Source organism: Salvelinus alpinus, chromosome 36, assembly GCF_045679555.1.
Source record: "Salvelinus alpinus chromosome 36, SLU_Salpinus.1, whole genome shotgun sequence".
NCBI classification, from domain to species: Eukaryota; Metazoa; Chordata; class Actinopteri; order Salmoniformes; family Salmonidae; genus Salvelinus; species Salvelinus alpinus.
The window spans coordinates 10,384,690-10,408,653 of NC_092121.1; the positions used below are offsets into that span (position 1 = coordinate 10,384,690).

General features: G+C 41.5%; 2 protein-coding genes across 3 annotated transcripts; both read left to right on the plus strand.

The window, feature by feature from the left end:
* Positions 1-242: 242 nt before the first annotated feature.
* On the plus strand, positions 243-6,966 carry LOC139565460 (BTB/POZ domain-containing protein KCTD5-like). Its single transcript, XM_071385827.1, has 6 exons — positions 243-678; positions 2,033-2,141; positions 2,365-2,456; positions 2,868-2,963; positions 3,877-4,002; positions 4,661-6,966. Exons 1-6 carry the CDS (start codon positions 460-462, stop codon positions 4,688-4,690), a joined length of 672 nt encoding a protein of 223 aa, XP_071241928.1. The 5' UTR covers positions 243-459; the 3' UTR covers positions 4,691-6,966.
* Positions 6,967-10,522: 3,556 nt separating this feature from the next.
* Positions 10,523-23,582, plus strand: LOC139565457 (SUMO-conjugating enzyme UBC9-B). Of its 2 annotated transcripts, none has more exons than XM_071385820.1 (7): positions 10,523-10,658; positions 12,502-12,576; positions 13,084-13,167; positions 13,519-13,591; positions 14,923-15,032; positions 22,557-22,636; positions 22,864-23,582. In XM_071385820.1, the coding sequence occupies exons 2-7, from the start codon at positions 12,511-12,513 to the stop codon at positions 22,922-22,924; spliced, it is 474 nt and encodes a 157-aa protein (XP_071241921.1). In that variant the 5' UTR covers positions 10,523-10,658; positions 12,502-12,510; the 3' UTR covers positions 22,925-23,582. The 2 variants fall into 2 exon arrangements, with proteins under 2 accessions (XP_071241921.1, XP_071241923.1); XM_071385822.1 differs by having other exon boundaries at positions 14,974-15,032.
* Positions 23,583-23,964: the final 382 nt, after the last annotated feature.

The following is a 23,964-nucleotide window of genomic DNA, read 5'->3' on the forward strand; positions in this document are numbered from 1 at the left end:
TATACTTAGCTTGGGTGAAGGCTCAGTATGATTATTTGGGGACCAAACCTTTTTTGAAGTCATGGAGTTCCAACTGCAAAAATGATTATTATGAGAAGGATGCAGGGAGTGGGGGGATGGGTAGCACTAGCTTCAGTAGCCACAAAGTTATAAACCCCGCCCATTTCTACAATTTATTATCTTCAAATGTTATTTTAAAGTTAAGCTTAACTTTAACCACACTGCTAAACGTATGCCTGACCCTAACCTTAAATGAAGACCAAAAAATAAAACATTTGTAGCCAATTTTGACTGTGGAATCTGACGGATGTATAATAAAAAACTGTGGAAACCGGTGGGTGGGGGTTGTCAAACTTGGATTACCGTACTTCATGACTATGCCTGGCCCAGTTTCCCGGCCCGCTTCAACTCAGTTCCTGTAACTTTAGCTAGGGACGCATCCAGGTTAGAGGCACTGGGATGGCGGAGAAGAGCCCTGACTTAAGCGGCTCAGTTGACCAGTGTCCCGCCCTGTCTCCGGAACAGAGAATGCAATCACCTGGGATCGGGGCATCCAAATGGGTCCGTCTGAATGTCGGTGGGACATACTTTCTCACTACGAGGCAAACGTTGTGCCGAGACTCAAAATCGTTCCTGTACCGTCTGTGCCAGGCCGACCCCGACCTCGACTCTGACAAGGTACGGATATCTGTCTAGCTAGCTAACGTTACTAGCTAGTTGGCTAATGTTAACTAGCTAACCTCTGTCTGTTTTACACATCATGTGAATGTTCTAACGTTAATTTACGTTACCTAGTTAGCATATCCAGACCGATGTACTAACTAGTTAGCTAGTTATTTTAGTTGTTTAGCCAGGAAGTAAGCCAAACGGATAGCTAATTTAGATGGTCAACGTTAGCTACTAATGTCGTTACTAGTACAGGCTAGTTAGTTCAGCTGACCAACGTTAACTCTCAAAGAACTTGACTAACTAGCTAAATAACGTTAACGTTAGTTTGTTTTCCTGTTTTTAATCTGGATAATCCTCCTGACTACAGATCTACAGTAACGTTAGTTAACTAACAAATATTAATTTGGAAGACAGCACGTTTCTACTCGTACTAAGATAGATAACATTCGTGGAAGTTATATAGTACAGTACTAGTATCTGTCATCTCGCTAACAGGCAAGTTAGTTATCCAGCCAACCACAAACTGTTACTGTAGCTATCTAGCTGGTGAATATCAGAATAACGCCTACACGCAAATGGACCATAGAATACATTGTTGACAAAACCAACAAGTTGTGTGTATATATATATATTTGTGTAAATAATTGGGCTTATAATATACAATTGTGCAAATGAGCCCAATCTGGAGAAGGAGCGTTGCCCTTGTAAGAGAAAGTATGATAATCCACAAGTTGAACGTGTTTACCATCCTGATTTCCAACCCTCAAAGGTCACCATGCATCATTTAACAGGAGGATGACATTTAAAAGCTGGCAAAAGACCTTACAAGACAAGTTTGCTCGGTCATACAGATACAGATGCAGTTGCAATGAGTCTTGGGCTCTGAAAGATTCACAGTATCCCAGCAGAATAGTTTCATCCCAAAGTTATCTAGGATATTTACGAAACTATGCTGATTAGCATTCCTCATTTGAATTTGAGGTGAAAGTCTCCAATATCTGTAATGTTCATGTGCCCAATGTAATGTGGTAAGGAGATGTATCTCTGCCCTCTGTATTGATTCTTGCTAATGATGGTGTGTGTGAAGGCTGAAGCAAGGCCGCTGTGGTGATTCTTCAGGGATAATGAGACCTGCTAAATGTCAGTTACCCCATGTTGGTGCTGCTCCAAGCTCTGGACACAGAGCTGTTGTATCCATGGATTGGCTATTTTCTTATTATGCGATTGCACAGTTCTGTTTCGATGTTTGTCACTGTACAAAAATCGTCAATGGTATCTCCCCTGATTTGTTATCGATTGTCTGCTTTTCTCATTGTTATCGATTGTCTGCTTTTCTCATTGTTATCGACTTCTCTTTCTTCAGGATGAAACGGGTGCCTATTTGATAGACCGGGACCCAACGTACTTTGGTCCAGTGCTCAACTACCTGAGGCATGGGAAACTGGTGCTCAATAGAGGCCTTGCAGAGGAAGGTATGATGATAATGTCTTGGATATTCTGGGATATGCTGAGACATGTCTGAAGAGTTGTGCCATTCTGTCATCTTTGTTGCCGTTTCTTTTTCGCTCCAACACGTCACACGCTAACAATCACACTTATTACATTTAACACCACAGCAGTTCTCATTAGCATACATAGTTGTTTTCAATGATTGGGGTTTTAATAACTGGTTAAATACATTCTGTTCCCCTCAAGGTGTACTGGAAGAGGCTGAATTCTACAATATCCCTTCTTTGATCAGGCTAATTAAAGACAAAATCAGGGAGAGGGACTGCAAAACAGTTCAGGTGTGTGGGCTTGACTAAAATTGACATTGCTATCTGGGTGGTTTCCTTCTTCCCTGAGACTGTCCTGTTGTAATCACTAATACAGAGCTCTAGATATTAAAGGGGGCCTCTAACTACTGGCCATAGGCACATCCGTGGCAAGCTCCCTCCCAAGGATCACCTCTGTTTACATGGTCTATTACTGCAATGACTCTGGGCACAAGCTCTGCTTAAGCTACTGGGATTTCCAGGTCTTGTTGATGTATTGGCATTAGTCCAGAGTCTCCTTACCCTTGCCAGGTAGATGAGGTCAGGAATTGGCACATACTGGCTATGCTTTGCTCTGGGGGGATGGGTGATTCGTATGTAGCCTATTGAGAGCACTTGCTGCTCTGTTGCATGTGAATTAACATAGCCTCTTTCTCTCCACAGCTCCCTATAAAACATGTCTACAGAGTATTGCAGTGCCAAGAAGAGGAGCTAACACAAATGGTTTCCACCATGTCAGATGGTTGGAAGTTTGAGCAGGTAATTATCTTGAAAGGAAGAGATTGGGGAGTGTTCTGCCTCCTATTTTTAGAAATGTTCCTTTCGGCTGCACTTTGACCTTTGTTGGTTGATTTACTGTCCACGGATGATGCTGAGTTCAGTGTATAACATAAATACTATAATTGTCTTCATTTGTAGTCCTTGTGAAATACAACCTTGCAGCATAATTTGGTTACATAGCTGTTATTGTGGTACTGTATTTATTTTTGTGAAAGTCTGAATTGTCTGACCTTCTGCGAAAGGAGCTATGGTTGTCTGGTTCAAATAGACACTGGTTTCTGTCAGAGGCCAGGTTGCTAGACTTAGATTTTGTCTGATGTTTATGGAACAGCAGATAAAGGGGATGTTTCTGTTCATTCAGGAGGACACCCTGTACTAGGTGCATTTCTGTTACTAGCCCCCTCTAGACTTGCAGGGTGTTAGGGTCTTCCCCTCAGAGAGAACTCATGAGTGGGCTCAGGCTGCTACTCACGTTTCCTTTTTTGGGAGCCAGCAAAGTGACAGAATGTTAGGCATTCTGCTTGTGGCAGCTTTGTGAAAATGGGAACCTACTGTATAGTGTAGTCTGTTTATTTGAATTAGCTACCACCTTTACGACAGATTTCACCCTGTGGTCTAATCCAAGGGATACTAAACATTCATGAGCAATGTAACAGCTCAAAGTGCTCAGGTGTCCTAGATAAAAGTCAGTGTTTGTTACTTTGACATTTAAAAAAAAAAAAAAAAAGATCCATAAAGTAGAATAGAAATTGTCTACTGTAATCTGTTACATTGTTTTGACTGTGCCTGGCAAGCTGTTGGAAATATTAGATTTCCCATGTGTGAATGCTTCCTGTAGTCCCTTAGAAACATTTCCCTTCTCATTGGTTCCCCCCCTTTTTTTCTCCCTCAGTTGGTCAGTATTGGCTCCTCATATAACTATGGAAACGAAGACCAGGCAGAGTTCCTGTGTGTTGTCTCTAAGGAGCTACATAACCAGTCATACGGCACAAGCAGTGAACCAAGTGAAAAGGCCAAGGTGAGTATCCCAGCACTGCAACAAAAACGTCTTTCATCAACGTCCTCACCATTGTTACAACCATGTATTGTGAGTTACACCAAGTTTGGTATACATGTTGTCTCACATGGCTTTGTCTAACATAAATGCACGCATAATTTTTTTATTGGTCATGGATGCTGCAATTCCTTTCTCTGCATGCTGCATTTCCTGCAGAGGACAAGTACAAAGATTGAAAGAAACATTTTGCCAATGAATGTATCTACCTTTGAATGTAAGGGGACAATGGGTGAGATTTTGCTTAGACCCCTGCCATTGTGGCCTTAAACCTTTCTCCAAGAGCCCCTTCATCCCTATGAGCCCATTACCTAGAGAGCATCCCGCTAATCATTATCTAGACAAGAGTAATGCCTCGATAATGATTTAAACTACTTTAATATTTAATGAACTCCTGTCACTAGCTTCTGCAGTTCATGGAATTCTCCATTGCCTTAGTCTCCCCGCTTTCCAGTCTCCTGGTAAAAAAAATCCGTTCCTCAAAAAAAACGAACATTTTAGGCTTCTTCCTGCCTGTTAAATGCTAACTCATAGTACTTTTTGTCAAAGGTTTTTTGGAACATATGTTTAGTATGAAATAGGCCTAAACATCTTATTTTGCTCTGACCATTTTCTTTTGCAGATTCTTCAAGAACAAGGCTCTCGAATGTGAAGAGGCTGTTCAGTTCTTAGGATTGCGTCCTGCTATGATGTCCAGATATAAAGACACAAACTACATCACATTCTGAGGAGCGTTATGGCACGCTGAAGAAGCTGGCTAACTGCAGTCTATACATTGTACACACCATTTTTCTTTCAGACATCAAATCAAAATGTGCAATCGATAGCATTACTTGGTTTTGGGGCCTACATAGTAAAACTGGACTGTAGATTTTCACACAGAGAGAAGGGCCTTATCACTTATCATATTGTCCACAGCATTTAAACTTGGTCCATCATTTACTCAGGGTCTCTAATAGTGTTTTGGAAGATGCATTAGGTGTGCACTGTCTGGTGGGACATTATTTCAAACATCTGTGCGTACTACATTATGCCAGTCCTTCACATACAAAAATCAAACCTCTGAGAAATTAATTGGAAAGCATGTTTTAAAAGTTAAATATTTAAGACTATTTATATGGAGTTGTATAGATTCATACTGTCTTGTTAGAGGCGAAGACTGTATTGACAGTTTATTTATTTTTTACATATCTTTAAACCAATTATTTATGTCCCCTTCCAAATATCCCTTCAACCTGCACATGATCAGTTTTCTGGAAGGAGGACATTCTTATTACTACTTCTACCAGGGTTCTTGTATGATAATGAGGTTGAAGTGATGTTAGGGAATGCCAGATGTTAAAGGACTAAAACTTGTCTTCCATCCCTGGACTCTGGCGTGTTTTAGTTGGGTTACCTGTTAGGCAGCCACTATGGAACTGGAACACATTGTTATATTTTAGAGGACATTATACCTAGAGCCATTTGATAGGCACATTTTTTTTCACATTGACATATGACATTGACTGTTATTGGCTGGTGTTGCAAAGGGCCTGTTTTCCATTTTACGTGAGAAAGAAAAGCATTTTTGTCTCTTGCATGAATTAGTGCATATCTGCTTGTTTGTGTGTGTATACACAATCCTTACGCTTCTGCGGTTTGACTATATTGAGCTTTGACAGGGCTGTATACCAAGCAAAATTACACCAAACTGGCAGTTTTCAATCATACAAGTTCTAAGATAAAATGCTTTGGTCATGTACTGATGAAAAGATTGGATATTATAATCGGTAGTCATTACCATGGTTCAATTTGTAGATGGTTGAGCTACTTATTGAATACATTAACATTGTCAGTATATGAAAACATTTCTTTTGGAAAATGTTGCCTTTGTTCAATGACCAAATCAATGTCTGAATTTCAACTTTAATCTGAATTTCTTTTGTCAGGGATAAGGAAATTCGGTAGTCTACATGCATATCTATGAGGAGTTGTACGTAGAGAAAGTATAATAATATTCAGATGTGTTATCAGTGTATGCTATTTCTTCCTAACACACACAGGGCTTTAACTAGTGGAATACAAGCTATAATCTCTGTAAAGGTCAATTGGACCCCTCCTGTTGCCTGATCAAGGTAAAGTTTACATGTCTAGTGTTTTATAATCCGGATCTTACTTACCTTGCCATTTTGACACAATGCTCTAATTTGGCTGGTTTAAACATCTGTATATTACTATGTTTACATATCCCAGATACCCAGGTAGTTGCTGTCAGCCATTTATCTAGTACACAGACGGATAGTTTTCCAACATTTTCCGTGGGCAGTTTTTCTTGGTCACTGAGTTGTCTTGTGGTGATAAGTGCCTCTTTTGCCTCTGAGGCTTCACAGTGCATGTGAAATCTGTTGTAGTGATGCCCATAACCACAAGGGCTCACTGTTTGTATCCACCCTGCAGTGACAGTGAAGACATTCTGAACAGTGTGGGCCATGTGTGTCTAGTGTGGTGTCCTTTGACTGCAGATTCTTAAACACAGAAGGGGGTGTCAGCCATTGCATGCTTGGCCTGATACACCTTCCACCATGCCCTCAGCTCTGTAGGACACCACTTCACTCCACTGTGACACTTCAGCTCCTGTTTGACCGTTATTTTCTAGAATGCTTATCAAGACACGTGATCCCTCTGAGGCTGCTATGGGTTTCTAAAGGGACATTGTTCCAGTTTTCCGTTAAATGTATTTTTAAAATGAACAGAGGCAGACAATTGTTATTTGCTCCATTTGATCACTGCTGTTCCTATATATTAGTATCAAGTCTTTTATATTTTTTATGCTTACTGTGTATACATACTATATTATATACATGTAATAGCATGTTTTGACTGGGGATAATGGAAATTATGGTGATGCTAGACCTGGTGGATTTAATCAATAAATGGTAATGAATTCAACTCTTGTATTGTATTTCAACAAACTGTTGCAGAGCCATAGAGAAATACTAACCACATGGCTCTGTCATCAATATGTTAGATGTACTGTATAGAGCAAGGGTGCACTTGAAAGGAAATATGTTAATAACTAAACATCTTTAGACACTGGTAGGCCATCATTGCAAATAAGATTTTTGTTCTTAACTGACTTACCTAGTTAGAGAAATATCAAATGACAGACTCAAGTTTGGTCCATCACAGAGTTAAATCATATTGAAATACTGTTCAAACACAAAGCTCCATTCAGTAGTGCACAAACAGTACAGTATGAAGATGGGCAGAAACTGTTACTCATAGAGCCCCAAAGTGGAGGTGTCATAATACCTATAAAACCTAGCGGTTAAACAGATAAATGGTTCCAATCGTTTTTTCCAATATTAATTTTTCCTATAGGGAAATTTAGAAACAATTCAAATAAAGGCTGTGTTTTGAAAAGGCTTACCCTGGTGTGATGTTCTGATAACCATGTAAATCTCTCTCAGATAAGGTGACTTTTATCAGTATATTCAGCTTGATTTTCTCTCCGATCTGACAAAAATGCTAATTAGCATTAAAGTAGACATCATGCAAGACTACAAATCCCAGCAAGCTCCTGCACGTCATCTCTAGCTAACAGGTATTGTGTCCATTTAAAACTTGCACAAGACCGTTCACAGAATTGTCCATTTAAAAAAATGTTGCCAATTTAATCATTACTACATTTAGCTAACATTAGATAGATAATCCAGAGATTCTTACCTTTGCTTCGATTCGGCAGTCTTGTCCAGATCGTCATGGCATTTGCAGTTCTTTATGACAGCCACATTAGTTAGCGTTTCATTTTTGGGGGGTAATATATTGATAAAAGTAACCTTGTCCTAGAGAGATTTACACTGTTATCAAAATGTCATGCCAGGGTAAGCCTACATGAAACACAGGCCTTAGTTTAAGTATTTCTAAAATCCCCTATGGGATAGATGAATCGTGGAAAAACAATTGTAACCATTTCTCTGTTTGACCACTAGGCTTTATGGGTATTACTCATACTTTATTTATTTAACAAGGCAAGTCAGTTAAGAACAAATTCTTATTTACAATGACGGCCTATCCCGGCCAAACCCTAACTCGGACGACGCTGGGCCAATTGTGCGCCGCCTTATGGGACTCCCAATCATGGCCGGTTATGTCCCTGGACCCGAACCAGGGTCTGTAGTGACACCTCTAGCACAGATGCAGTGCCTTAGACCACTGTGCCACTCGGGTGGTACTCTATAGAAATCCCCTATCACACTTGTAGGCAATGTCATCGGGTCTAATGGTCCAGACTGTGCATATACATGCTGTCAAAGGCACTCCTTCAATATCAAGTTGTTTTTTGTGTAAATTAACTTGTCAGTTTGTCACTTTCACGAGGTTGGAGTAAAAACATGTTCCACTACTTAAGACATTGGCTCGAATCTAGGTTTTACATTTTCTCGAAATCTGAAGGCACAACTAAGGAAGAATGTTTCACTTTTCTCATTGACTTCTCAAACCCCAAACCCTGGTCTGGTCTGATTGGTCTGTTTCGTAATCGTTCCCGGAAGTCTCGCGATGTTGCGCCTCTGGGTTTAGAAACTCTGTGGCACAACATTGTAGAACGTTCAGATAGAAAAACATCGAGGAACTCTGGCCAATCAATCTAACACTAAAGTTTCAGTAGCCTACGATGCACCAAAGATGTTCTAGTTCCGTTCTGGTTGCACCCTCCTAAACACGATCCAGGTTTTGTGAACAAACCTTGTTTGTGAAGGGATCATCTGTATGTGTTAGAAACGAAGTAGTGTGATTATTGTCATCATAATGTTTAGCAGCTACTATAACGCTTATTAATGCATCATTATCTATTTCCACACAGAATGAAATATTTAAGTAGGAAAATACTCTCGATTCCCCAAAATATTGTCATAAACTAAGATTTTGCACACAGTCCTAGCCAGAAGATTCCAACCCTACTATTACACTTTTTTACAGTGAGCTGCACTGGGGATGGAAAGCTATCATGGTTAAATTAAGACAGCTGAGCCAGAGTAAGATATGGGTCAGAAAACGTACGTCAATGCAGACATGGGGTATAGAGAGAAATATTAATGGTGTCTTTTTGTAGGCATTAACTCCGCCGTGGTCTGTTGGACAAAGCCTATTAGGAATATAAATGGCGTTTTTGTGGGGGTTTTGGATGAACGGCAAAAATAAGGTCTGTGGTAAACACAAGCTTAGGAGATCTTATATATTTTGTTCTATGAGATAATCTTCATAAGCTAACGTCACATTTTGTAAATGTTTAATTAAGAATTTATGTTATAAAAAAAGCACAAAGGCTTCATAATTCATAAAAGTCATGTTAACGGACTGCTATTATCGTATAGAACAAAACGTATCAGATCTCCTAAGCCAGTGTTCACCTCAGACCTTATTTTCTGTGTTTATTCCAAGACCCTAAACTTTCCCTACTTATTTTTGAGTGGCGCAGTGGTCTAAGACACTGCATCTCAGTGCAAGAGGCATCACTGCAGTACCTGGTTCGAATCCAGGCTGCGTCACATCCGGCCGTGATTGGGAGTCCAATAAGGCAGTGCACAAGTGGCCCAGCGTCGTCCGGGTTTGGTCAGGATAGACCGTCATTGTAACTAATTTCCGTGTTTTAGGACTACAAGCTGGTGAGCTCTACTAGCACTGAACTCCAAATGTTACCTTTATCCAAACTGATACATCGAGAAGATGGAAATACTGTTATTTTTTGTTGAAAAACTGCCCTTTTTTGTCCTCATGCTAACTAGCAGTAGCTACTGCAGCCATTTTGAGATGACTGTGCAATCAATTATTTTGTTGTTCAAAATTCCATAATGGCTGCTGTAACTACTTCTAGTTAGCATGAGGTTGAAAAAAGGCAGCTTTTTTAAAAAGAAAACCAAGAGTATTTTAATCTTCTGGTTGTATCAGTTTGGATGAAGATCAAATTTGGAATACAGTAACATATCCCATTTCTGTATTAAGGTATGTTTTCTGACCCATATCTCGCGCCAACTCTGCAGTGTCTTAAATGAACTATGACGGCGTTCCGACCCCAGTGCAGCTCAGTGTAAACAAGCATAATGGTAGGGTCGAAATCTTTTGGCTACACTCAGTCCCTAACTTTGGATGTACTGTCTCTTTAAATGCATAGCTGTCCAATGCTTTGCCTGAAAGTCATGATTAGAATCTCTAAATTATCATATAATTTGTACCAACATACACCGTACCTTGCATTTTCTGCAAAATATAATACATTCATCGTATTAGTTGTGTCACCACATAGTTCACATAATATTCAACGTTTCATGTTTTTGTCTTGTTTGTTCTTGTTAAATAGCTGACTCATAATAATTTGGGATGGTAGCAAATTTAATTACAACCACTCTTAATAAGCAACACCTTGTAGAGAACTAATTGTGATATTAAGTCATTGGCGCTAATTGTCTTCAGGCACTAGCAAGTAATCAGGTCCTATTTAGCCTAGGCTAAATTTCACTTTTTTTTTTCAGGAGGGAAACTTCACTAGCCTAGCTAGATTTGTCTCGAGTTAGATTTAAAAAAAATTGGGCTACCCCAGTGTTCTTTTATAAATATAGATAGTGATTTTTATCACACTGAAGGTAAGTCTTTGTCGCCTACTGAGAATGTTTTGTTTTTTATCCGTAGTCGGTGTAAGTTGTTTTTTGGGGGTTTGGGGTTTATGAAGCTAACGCCAGAAGGCTTGCTACTATTAGCTAGGCTAAAGTAGTTGGTTAGCTAACTACGCTATTCAGATGGAAGACTGAAACACCTGCATTTACGTTAATCTTAAACCTCACGTGTTCTTTTATCTCGGCTGGATATGTATTTAAATGGGGGAAGGCATCCTAAACTCAATTTCTATGTAACTAACCTAGCCTCGAAATGTGACTGCTGCGCACTCTGTTGCACACTTGTTTAGCGGCTTTTCGTGCCAGCATTGCGCAGAGTTGCATATTCGCTTTGGACAACAGAAAGACTGCAATTGTAACTACTGCTGTACAAGTTATCCAATCAACATATACTTTGTGGCATGTGTGTGTCATCAAAAGCTGCTATAGCGAACATGCTAGTTTGCTACATTTGCTGTTCCTTTGTGCCATTCCGTTGAGTGATAACCTAAACATCCAACAGATATCTCGGTTGTGAGAATGTTTAATTCCTATAACTTGATGCCAAAGTTTCTCTTGTCATTATATTTTAGGTCTCACTCTTGTCAGCATATTGATAGTGGCACATTCAAAAAATGAGTTGCGTTAGTCTGGTATGAAGCTTCAATACTATAGCCACAGATGGCACAAGGAGACAGATATTACTGGATTCTTAAATATGAAGCATCGCTTGGCTTTTAATCTCTCTACCAAATATGGTAGTGAGAGGAAGCCCACTGGCGCGCAGTGGGAGAAGATGGAACGAAATCGATTTTTGCCTATATTCTGCACATTTTCTCATCGATGAAACATTTCATCTCAAGTCTTCTTTTCCCAAAACTAGAATCTGTTTGAACAGAGTGGACTAAGATCGGTAGACTTTAGCCTTTGCCAAAGTTTATAAAATCGCACTGTTTAGGAGTGCAAAATCGAATTGAGTTATTGCACACACAGTTGAGTAGGCGTTCCGTAACGGAACTATTCAGATATCTGCTAGAACTGACCAATAGGATCTCGCTAGCTTGGCTCTGCCCACCATCTTGCTTGGTCTGCCCACTATGACTCATCTGTTCCCATTGGATTTGACAATGTGGTCCATCTTGGTTGAGTTAAAATATTTGCTATAGCTTTTCTACACCAGGGCCCCCAGCTACCTACAATAACCAGGCTTCCCAGATAATGTGAAGGAAAATATTTTCACCAGTGTATCTACCAGATTATTCCGTTTTTGTTTGGTCTTTAGATTGTTTAATGCAAGCAATGCTTACATTACACTGAGAGAAAAAAGGGCTCAAAGTGTTCTTCGGCTGTCCCCATAGGGGAACCCTTTGAGGTTCCACGTTCTTCCTGGATCCAAAATGGTTTCTGCAAAGGGATTTCCTATGGGGACATTTGAAGAACCAGATTGCGCCTTTCCTAAGAGTGTAGGAGAACTTAGAGCCTACCTGAATGGAAGTCAGTTGTACCTTTTACTACACACATGAGCAACAAGCTGCATTACAATGATGTTGAAAACAATATGAAAGACTGAGTTCATATTGAACACATTTAGGCTAGGTGTCTGGTTGTGCCCCTTGGAACCTGTGGATGTGACCTAGTTGAAGTGGTTGCAGCATTGTGAGCTTTCTGAGCACCACATTTGGCTGTGCTGTTATCCAGAGACTAGTAACATGAATTGATCAAGTGCCAGAGAAACGAAAACCAACTGATCTGTGGGCCGAACTTGTGCAATACATCTGCATTGTTTATTTCAATAGAACTGTACACCACTGTTGATCTCTTGTTTTTGATTTAGGGAGTCGTCATGTCTGGTATAGCCTTAAGTCGTCTTGCACAAGAAAGGAAGGCCTGGAGGAAAGACCATCCTTTTGTGAGTATCAAGGGACTTGGGTGGAAGCCATTTTCATGTCAACAGTGCCTTTTGTGTAGAAGCCTAGCTGGTTCTTTAAGGCATGTGTCATTTTGGAAGACCTGCTTGTGGAAATGTGTTTTCTGTATAGTCTATTCCACATGTTTTACACTATGCCAAGCATAGCTGTACTGCCCTGGCCTGGTTGAGTAAACTGTATTGATCCCAAGTGGGAAAATGGATTTGTCACCAGCATAACTCTTACAGGGGGACAATACAAACACAGGCATAGGCCTACATCTGAACACGTACTCCATAACTGAGGACTGATGTCTGTTGGAATGAATAAAATAGCCTACGTTACAGGTGACTGAGCAGTTAACAGGGCAGCGCTGCCAACTAAACACATTGAGTTACGCATCCATAGAGGGTCGGGGGCTAAGGTTTGATTCTGGGCAGGGCTGTAGTTGGCAATTTAATGGAGCTAGACATTTAACGTGTTGAACAATATCGCTTCCCTCTCCCTAGGGGTTTGTTGCTGTCCCAACAAAAAACCCAGATGGAACAATGAACTTAATGAATTGGGAGTGTGCCATCCCGGGAAAGAAAGGGGTAAGAGTCTCTCTGGAGTGAGAGCAGAACTTTCTCTGTATATGTATTGTAGGTACCACTATGTTCAGACTGGAGGAAGCAATCACTCCTGTGCAGCCTAATAAGTTGGCACTGTATGGTGTTTTTAATCTGGACAGCAGATTGTTTTAATACAACTAAGCAGGGTATTAATTGGTTGTAGGAAATATTAAATGCACTGAGGTGCCTGTACTAACATCTGTATAGCTGCTGGATGACCGACGAACCAATGTTAATTGATTACCACAGTTGTGCGACATTCTCATTGCTTCACTATGAATAACTACAGTTACTGAAGGAGTGTTGACCAATTTGCTATATTTCTCTCCACAGACCCCATGGGAGGGGGGCTTGTTTAAACTCCGAATGCTCTTCAAGGATGACTATCCTTCTTCACCTCCCAAGTGTACGTTTTCTCTTTTTAAAAGTCCAATGCAGCTGTTATCTGTATAATTTCTGGGTAACGGTTAAATATGAATGATGCGTCTTGCCATAGAGATCCAGCATTTACAATATTACACTGATTAGCCAGATGGTGGCCCTATAACAAGAAAATGCAAACTTTCAAAGATCATACCCCTCACCCCGTTTGACATAGTCATGAAATTCGCCACATGGGTCCCTCACAAGGAACCAATTTGCCTCTGGGACCCATAAGGTCTGCCATCGAGAAATTTGTGATATACCTAAGATGCTACTCTTATGGCACTGAATGACTTATCTCCATAACTTGATATGGCATCTATGGCCAAAGGTCTCAACACAATATTTTTCATACTAGTACCTAAAACATGGCCACTATTGGTGGCGCAACGGCCTAAGGCACTGCATCTCAGTGCAAGAGTCGTCACAAACAGTCCCTGGTTCGAATCCAGGCTGTATCGCATCCGGCCGGGATTGGGGTCCCATAGGGCGCCGCATAATTGGCCCAGCGTTGGTTGGGGTAGGATGTCATTGTAAATAAGAATTTTTTTCTTAACTGACTTGCCGTAAAAATTACGTGGATGTGGTCTGGCACATATGTCAGTCAAGCATGTTCATAGTGTAACAAAATTTGGTAAGCATGTTGCAAACACTCAATACTTAACATATGCAAGAGCATTCATATTGACCACATGGTGGCTCTAACGGGCACATGTTTTTATCGCTGTCTGTGACTCAGTGATGAAATTTGGCACACATGCTCAGGGAAATGAGTCTAGCTAACCCGCACAATATCTGACACCACGGGACCCATTTGACACAACTTGGTTGAGTGATGCGTCTTGATAAATGGATCTGTCACTTACAAAATTGGTGATTGCCCCAAGGGGGCGCTGCATTATAAGTGGGGGATGACATGTTTACTCTTGCCTTGTTGGCCATTTTAATTGAAAACAAACAAAAATAGCTTCTGTGAAGAGCAATTTCTCAAGAGAATTTTGCTAGGACTGGTGGTGTGAGTGGGTAGGGGGAAAACAGAAAACCAGCTGTTTGAACTCTCCTTATTGGTCTATTAACACATTTACCAGGCAGGCTGAAACTACATCCCACCAAAACAGGCTGAAATTTCAGTGTCTTTTCAAACCGCTCTTATACTAAAAGGGCGTTATCATAATGTTCAGTATTATTCCAACCTCAGTGTGGATAGAGGGAGATATCTATTGAAAATCACGGTGTTTAATGAACTGCAAATAAGTGCCATCTGGAATTTTCTCCATATTGTGCTAATAATGATATTTTCTCCGCTCTTGGCAGGCAAATTTGAGCCCCCTTTGTTCCATCCAAATGTATATCCCTCTGGTACAGTCTGTCTATCGATTTTAGAGGAGGACAAAGACTGGAGGCCAGCAATCACTATCAAACAAGTAAGAGCTTTCGTCCAAGACCCCTTCTCTGGTTGTAGCTTTTTCTTTGCCTATAACCCTAGAATAGTAATATACACTCCCCTCTGTATTTGGACAGTGAAGCTAATATAAAAAATTTGCCTGTATACTCCAGCATTTTGGATTTGAGAAAATGTTTCATATGATGCGACGGTACAGAATGTCACATTTTAATTGAGTGTATTTTTTATACAGATCTGTTTTAAACATTTAGAAATGAAAGCACTCTGTATCTAGTCCCCCTTTCCAAAAATAGAGAAAGATACAGAAATTCTAGAAAAGTATTAATAAATGCACAATGAGTAATGTTTACTTGGCTATATACATTGGGTACCAGTAGAGCCGATGTGCAGGGGTACGAGGTAATTGCCGTAGATAGTGCATTCACCTGGACTTTGTCCATTTTGTTACGTTACAGCCTTAATCTAAAATGGATTTTAAAAAATCAGTAATTTCAACATAATACCACATAATGACGAAGCACAACAGGTTTTTAGTAATGTTTGCAAATTTGTACAAAAACAATACCTTATTTACGTAAGTATTCAGACCCTTAGCTATGATACTTGAAGTTGCGCTCCGGTGCATCCTGTTTCCTTGAGCTGTTTCCACAACTTGGAGTCCACCTGTAATAAATTCAATTGATTGGACATGATTTGGAAATGCACACAACTGTCTCCAGTGCATGTCAGATCAAAAACCAATCCGAGGTAGGAATTTACCATAGAGCGCCGAGACAAGATTCTCGCACAAATCTAGGGAAGGGTACCAAAAAATGTGTAGCGTTGAAGGTTCATTCTTAAATGAAAGGTGTTTGGAACCACTAAGACGTTTCTTAGAGTTTGCCAAACTGCGCAATCGGGGGAGAAGGGTCTTTGTCAGGGAAGTGCCCAAAAACCTGATGGTCACTCTGTCAGAGTTCCTCTCCTCTGTGTCCCTCTGGAAGGTTCTCCCATCTCTGCAGCACTCCACCAATCAGGCCTTTATGGTATAGTGGCCAAGCCACGGAAGCCACTCCTCAGTAAAAGGCACATGACAGCCCGCTTGGAGTTTGCCAAAAGCCATCTAAAGACTCAGACCATGAAAAACAAGATTATCTGGGCTGATAAAACTTGCCACCATCCCTACAGTGAAGCATTGTGATGGTGGCAGCATCATGCTGTGGGGATGTTTTTCAGCGACAGGGTCTGGGAGACTAGTTAGGATTGAGGCAAAGATGAACAGTGAAAGTACAGAGATCCTTGATGATAACCTGAGCCAGAGTGCTCAGGACCTCAGACAGGGGCGGAGGTTCACTTTCCAACAGGACAATGATCCTAAGCACGCAACCAAGACGAGGCATGAGTGGCTTCGGGACAAGTCTCAGAATGTCCTTGAGTGGCCCAGCCAGAGCCCGATCGAACATCTCTGGAGAGACGTGAAAATGGCTGAGCAGCGACCCTCCCCATCCATCTTGACAGAGCTTGAGAGAATCTTCAGAGAAGAATGGGAGAAACTCCCCAAATACAGGTGTGCCAAGCTTGCATGTCATACCCAAGAAGACTCGAGGCTGTAATCACTGCCAAAGGTGCTTCAACAAAGTTTAATAGTTGAAAATAAATTTGCAAAATTTCTAAACCTGTTTTTGCTTTGTCATTAAACGGTATTGTATGTACCTTGGGGGGGACTATTTGATACATTTTAGATTAAGGCTGTAAAATGACCAGGAACTTGACGCTCTCAACCTGCTCCACTACAGACCCGTCGAGGTGAATGGGGGCGTGCTTGGCCCTCATTTCCTGTAGTCCACGATCAGCTCCTTTGTCTTGCTGACGTTAAGGGGGAGGTTGTTGTCCTGGCACTACACTGCCAGGTCTCTGAACTCCTATAGGCCTGATCACATACAATGGTTTGCCATTTGTCAGCAAATCTAAGGATGGATTAGAGTTGTGCGCTGAGGGGCCCCTGTTTTGACGTCAGCGTGACTGTTTTCTACCCCTACCACTTAGGGGCGGCCTGTAAGTGAGTCCAGGATCCAGTTGCAGAGGGAGGTATTCAGTCCCAGGGATATCGGTTTAATGATGAGCTTGGAGGGCACTGTTGAATGCTGAGCTGTAGTCAATGAACAGTGTTCTCACAAACTCAGCAAAAAAGAAACGTCATCACTGTCAAATGTTAAGTTTGCTGAAAATAATCAGGTCTAAATATTTGTATGAACATAAGATTCAACAACAGACCTAAACTGAACAAGTCCCAGTCATGTGACTAACAGAAATGGAATAATGTTCCCCTGAACAATGGGGGGGGGGGGGGGGGGGTCAAAATCAAAAGTAAATCAATATCTGGTGTGGCCACCAGCATTAAGTACTGCAGTGCATCTCCTCATGGACTGCACCAGATGTGCCAGTTCTTGCTGTGAGATGTTACCCCACTCTTCCACCAAGGCACCTGCAAGTTCCCGGACATTTCTGGGGGGGAATGGCCCTAGCCCTCATCCTCCGATCCAACAGGTCCCCAGATGTGCTCAATGGAATTGAGATCCGGGCTCTTCGCTGGCCATGGCAGAACACTGACATTCCTGTCTTGCAGGATATCACACATCGAACGAGCAGTATGGCTGGTGGCATTGTCATGCTGGAGGGTCATCTCAGGCTGAGCCTGCAGGAAGGTTACCACATGAGGGAGGAGGATGTCTTCTCTGTAACGCACAGCGTTGATTGCCTGCAATGATGACAAACTCAGTCCGATGATGCTGTGACACACGCCCCAGACCATGTTGGACCCTCCACCTCCAAATCGATCCCGCGCCAGAGTACTGGCCTCGGTGTAATGCTCATTCCTTTGACGATAAACGCGAATCCGACCATCACCCCTGGTGAGACAAAACCGTGACTCGTCAGTGAAGAGCACTTTTTGCCATTCCTGTCTGGTCCAGCAACGGTGTGTTTGTGCCCATAGGTGACGTTGTTGCCGGTGATGTCTGGTGAGGACCTGCCTTACAACAGGCCTACAAGCCCTTAGTCCATCCTCTCTCAGCCTATTGCAGACAGTCTGAGCACTGATTGAAGGATTGTGCATTCCTGGTGTAACTCGGGCAGTTGTTGCCATCCTGTAAATGTCCCGCAGGTGTGATATACCAATTATGTGCAGATGTTACACGTGGTCTGCCACTGCGAGTACGATCAGCTGGCCGTCCTGTCGCCCTGCAACGCTGTCTTAGGCGTCTCACAGTACGGACATTGCAATTTATTGCCCTGGCCACATCTGCAGTCCTCATGCCTCCTTGCAGCATGCCTAAGGCACGTTCACGCAGATGAGCAGGGACACTGGGCATCTTTCTTTTGGTGTTTTGATTCAGTGCAAAGGCATCTTTAGTGTTCTAAGTTTCCTTAACTGTGACCTCAATTGCCTACCGTCTGTAAGCTGTTAGTGTCTTAACGACCGTTCCACAGGTGCATGTTCATTAATTGTTTATGGTTCATTGAACAAGCATGGGAAACGGTGTTTAAAACCTGTACAATGATCTGTGGAGTTAATTTGTAAAAATCCAAATATCTTTGTAAGACAGGGTCCCAGAAAAGGGGACGTTTTCTTTTTTTGCTGAGTTTGTGTTCCTCTTGTCCAGGTGGGAGAAGGCCGTGTGGAGCGCAATGGAGTGCCTCATCCGTGGATCTTTTGGGGTGGTATGAGTTGGTTTGGGTCCAGGCTGTCTGGATGATGGTGTTGTGAGCTATAACCAGCCTTTTAAAGCGTTTCATGGCTACAGAGGAGTGCTACGGGGTGATTGTCATTTGGAGTGGTTACCTTTTTTGTTCTTGGTCACAAGGATATGGTGGTCTGCTTGAAACATGTAGGTGTTACAGACTGGGTCAGGGAGGTTGATAATGTCCATTTAAACACTTGCCAGCTGTTCAGCGCATGCCCTGAGTATGCGTCCTGGTAATCCGTCTGGCCCTACGGCTTTGTAAATGTTAATGTGTTTAAAGGTCTTCCTCACAATGGCTACGGAGAGCGTGATCAGCTGGTGCTCTCATCCATGTTTCAGTGTTGCTTGCCTCAAAGCGAGCATGGAATGCATTTATCTCATCTGGTAGGCTTGAGTTGCTGGGCAGCTTGCGGCTGGGTTTTCCTTTGTAATCTGATAGTTTGCAAGCCCTGCCTCAAGCGACGAGCCTCAGAGCTAGTGTTATAGGATTTGGTCTTAGTCCTGTATTGACACTGACTGATGGTTCGTCGGAGGTGTTAAGCTTCTCACCTCTCCACAGAAGGGTCATATTAGTGTAGCCCAAACTGTTTGTCTGCTACAGACAGAAGTTGGCAGATCGGCTGTACCGACTTCAGAGGAGCCCCAAGACTTGGTGCAAAATGGAGAACGCCACCGTGTTTGTGAGGGTCATAGTTTTTAGGCCAAACCATTTGGATGCGACAGACTATTTTGTGAGAAGACCGATTTCTGGTATGTCTCATGGTCTGACAAACACTGCTCTAGCGCTCACCACAAATGTGGAAGTGCGACATCAGCGGATGCGGTGGATAAACAATCTCTAGCTTCAACTACAGATTTTATGGTCTTTATTTTTTAAATAAATGTAATTCGTTTTCTGTGAGTGCACTGACATCGATTAGGGAGTTAAGGGTAGGAAGCATGACTTTTCTCATCCAAGTGTGGAAAGAGTAACTTAGTTGTAGTCTAGAGCTGGTTACTTATAACTGAAAACATAGCTTTTGCGTTTAATTCCTGGATGTCTTCGGAATACCACGAACGGCGTATGGAGGACAGCTGCTACCTAGCCATTTCCATCTGGGTAACGTTATCTACTACCCAATAGCTATAGGAGGACAGGCTCATTTGTAATGGCTGGAATGAAAAATGTAACGTAATCAAACGTGTGGTGTCCATATGTTTGATACCGTTCCATTAATTCCAGTCCCGTCATTACAATGAGCCTGTCCTCCTATAGCTCCTCCCACCAGCATCTGGTTGATACCTACTGGCAGTGCTAATGTGTTAGCAGGCTATTAGTGCTAACAATAGCGGGCTAGTTGGCTTGCAAGCTAATTTGTAGCTTTACATTCATAAAGTGTTTGCTTGTAAGTTGGCAGAAAATGTAATTGAAACCAGTAGTCATGAGTGATATCAATTGTGGCTTTGTAATGCATTTAGAATTCCGATCAGTTTTATGTAATAACTCAATACAGAAGTAAGGGAATTTTGATGCATATTCCAATACAAATCCATAGGTTACATGTGGTTACGTTTATGCTACCTACCCATTTAACCTGATCTGGGTTTCAACTCTATGAAAATGCCCTTTGTTACAAATTTAACTAGAACAATGCACATCCACTGATGTCAAACTTCTGGTATCAGGCAGTATAGCAAATTAACACAGGTCTCAAGCTGACCTGCTAGTGAGTAGATCTTAGTACATCTTTATTTAAAGTCTAGCCAACTTGTAACTTTGGTTGTTAACAAGGCAGAACAGTTGAATTTTATGTATACACCTGTCTGTCTTAACTGTTTGAACAGCCTGTTTAGATGTTGAAATCAAGTGGCCTACCTGGATAAGATGCTTATTTCTCAGAATGAGAATGGGATGCCAATTCCTTATATAGATGTCTTTGTAATGTTCATTGCACATTTATAAGACTAGACAGCTAGCACAAGTCTGGCTAAAATTCTGCTAGTGGAATGTGATGCTGCACGTGACAACCTGATTATTTAATTTTCCACAATCCTATTCGTTGACACTCCTGCTCTGTTCTACATTTTGGGAGTTGAGACATAAGGTTATCGTTACAAAGGATAAGTTCTCTATTACAGTAAAATGGTTTCGATGTATTTCGGTGACCACATAATTTTTTATTGTGTTTTTTGGGACAAAATGCAAATGGCGAGTTCAAACTGCTTGTCAGAGATGAAGAGGACCTTTCTGTCTTGTGATTGGCGGGGGAGAGGTTTGGTGTCTGCAAGTGGGAAGGCGCACAGGAGACGAAGACCCTAAAGACAAACGCTCATAAATGTATTCTTGCAATAGACATTTGGAACATGGTGCTTAAACATAAATTTGATATGTTGCCCAGCCCTAATGTACATCCCGGTCACTGGGGACGATGTCATCGCTGTACTTATTAATGAAGCCGGTGACCGATGTGGTAAACTACTCGCTGCCATCGGATGAATCCCAGCACTTTATCAGTCTGCGCTAGCAAAACGGTCTTGTAGCCTAGCATCCGCTTCATCGAACCACTTCTATATTGGGCATGTCACTGGTACTTCTTGAATATTTGCTTGTAAGCAGGAATCAGGAGGATGAAGTTGTGGTCAGATTTGCCAAATGGAGGTCGAGGGAGAGCTTTGTATGCTTATCCATGTAGAGAGTAAAGTTGAGAGTTTTTGCCTCTAGTTGCTCAGGTGACATGCTGGTAGAAATTGTCATGGATTTCAGTTTCCCTGCATTAAAATCCCGAGGCACTAGGAGCGCTGCTTCTGGATGAGTTCTTGGTTGCTTATGACCCTATACAGATCGTTGAGCATCGGTTTGTGGAGGTAAATAGACAGCAAAGAAAAATATAGATGACCACCCTCTTGGTAAATAGTATGTAGTGTATCAAAGTAGTCAGGTTTAGTATTTTGGCCTATATTCCTTGCACACACTGATAACATCAAGTTTGTGACTAACTCGTTTGATTAGTTTGCAGTTTGTTTTTGTTTTGACAAATAGGAACTGAATGGTGATTTGATGACTGGAGTAATTTTATCTAGGAGTGTAGAGGTTTTTGAACACTTGTAAATGAATCCCGAGAATGCCATGATTTAAGAAGTCATGAATGATTCCAGTCAGGCTACAACAAAACATGATACCTTCTCACCATTACCAATAACAGGAGATTAGCATTTTTCAGAGGTATGATCTTTGTGCCTCTAACCTCACTAACCATAATTCACTAATACATTTTGAAACAGTAAAACGGATGTAGGAAAATATCCTTAAATAAAAGGTGACATTCTGTACTGTCACCTCATTGGGCTCCTGAGTGGCGCAGCGGTCTTAGGCACTGCATCTCAGTGCTAGAGATGTCACTACAGACACCCTGGTTCAAATCCAGGCTGTATCACAACCAGCTCTGATTGGGAGTCCCATAGGGTGGCTCACAATTGTCCCAGCATCGTCTGGGTTTGGCCAGTGTAGGCAGTCATTGTAAATAAGAATTGTTCATAACGGTCTTGCCTACTTAAATAAATGTTTTTAACTGATCTCAAATCCAAAATGCTGGGCTATAGAGACTAACATGTTAGCTTTACTGTCCAAATGTGTATGGAGTGGCTACATTTAGATGAGATCTTTGCTTCAGTGTGGATGAGAACTGTACTCGTGTATACAGGTGACTTCTGACTGCACTGTAAACGGCTTTGCTGCAGAGGGCAGCATGGCTTCATAGTGGTTACTTATTAGGTGAAATTGATTTGAAGCCATGGAAGGTTGCTTACACAAATTGCCATTTATACTTTGTTTTCATCCACAGATATTGTTAGGAATCCAAGAGCTCCTAAATGAACCAAATATCCAGGATCCTGCACAAGCTGAGGCGTATACAATTTACTGGTGGGTCTGAGCCAGTAGATATTTTAATAAAGTGAAAGGTTTGTCAAATGTCAGTCGGAATAGGATATACACAGCTGCTGGCAAAATCTTCTCATTAGCTTGTGGCTATCCTGGCCAATGGTTTGTCTAGCTGTTTGCCAACATTGTTGCAAGGCTGTTAGTTGATACTTGATATTTCCAGGAAATATCCCATTCCTCGTAACATGCCTCCATCTCTTTCATTTCAGCCAAAACAGAGTGGAATATGAAAAAAGGGTTCGAGCACAAGCCAAAAAGTTTTCTCCATAAAGCTTCAAGACTACGCAAGATTGAAATTGGTTTGCTGAGGATTTTGTCTCTGCCCCCTTTTTGTCTGCCTCCAATGTCCATTGCGCACCTATTTCCTGCTGGACTGTTTTAAAACTGAATGTGTGCCATTTCTGTCCATCACCCACATACTGATGCACCCCTTTGCTTTTTTTGACTCGGAAGTCCTGGATTTGAAGGTGGACGATGCCGCCACCACAAAGGATTTTCCGTACTCCAACTGTGGTATTTCTTTCTCAAGAGCTCACGCTCGTCAGAAAAGACTGTATGAAATGGGAGTCACTTCTGTTGATTTTTATTAATGTATTCGATGTTAGAATTATTTTGCCTACGTTCTGATAAAGATATAGAAAAACAGGCTTCAATGAATCCATTCAAAGGTAGTTTAGTGTATCTGCATCAGACTGTTAAGTTGTTTTGGTCCAAATATTTAGATTTAAATAAAAATGTTTGTACCAAGTTAGTGTTAATACATGTAGATGGACTCAGTTCCATCTTTCCCAATGCATTGTGTTGCCAGTTGAATGCTTGTTACTCTCGAAGGTTGACTTTGGGTAAAAGTAACGGCTTTAGACGGTGTACCTGATCAAATCACAATCTTTCAAGGTCATTTAATGCTTAAACAAATGCTTGAATAAGCGCTTTGGCTATAGTGTCATTTATCAATTGCCTCTGTCCAAAAAACAAATTCTGTGAAATGACAATACATACTGGATGAGTTACTGGCTCATTGAACCAGCTACAGTTGAAGTCGGCAGTGTACATAAACAAAACACAGAGCCTAAACCGGCTGTGCGCGTGCTCCATCGTGCATGAATTTTTTTGTCCCCCAATACACCAAACGCGATCACGACACGCAGGTTAAAATATCAAAACAACCTCTGAACCAATTACATTAATTTGGGAACAGGTCAAAAAGCATTAAACATTTATGGCAATTTAGTTAACTTGCACTTGCTAGCTAATTTGTCCTTGGATATAAACATTGAGTTATTTTACCTGAAATGCACAAGGTCCTCTAC

What these genes read in the sequence shown, in the direction of transcription:
- LOC139565460 (XM_071385827.1), top strand. Translation starts at nt 460, where the DNA reads ATGGCGGAGAAGAGCCCTGACTTAAGCGGCTCAGTTGACCAGTGTCCC. An exon ending in CCGACCTCGACTCTGACAAG is followed by an intron (nt 679 to 2,032) that starts GTACGGATATCT and finishes CTCTTTCTTCAG; the next exon opens with GATGAAACGGGTGCCTATTT. An exon ending in GGGACTGCAAAACAGTTCAG is followed by an intron (nt 2,457 to 2,867) that starts GTGTGTGGGCTT and finishes TTCTCTCCACAG; the next exon opens with CTCCCTATAAAACATGTCTA.
- LOC139565457 (XM_071385820.1), top strand. Translation starts at nt 12,511, where the DNA reads ATGTCTGGTATAGCCTTAAGTCGTCTTGCACAAGAAAGGAAGGCCTGG. An exon ending in TCCTTCTTCACCTCCCAAGT is followed by an intron (nt 13,592 to 14,922) that starts GTACGTTTTCTC and finishes CGCTCTTGGCAG; the next exon opens with GCAAATTTGAGCCCCCTTTG. An exon ending in GAGGCGTATACAATTTACTG is followed by an intron (nt 22,637 to 22,863) that starts GTGGGTCTGAGC and finishes CTTTCATTTCAG; the next exon opens with CCAAAACAGAGTGGAATATG.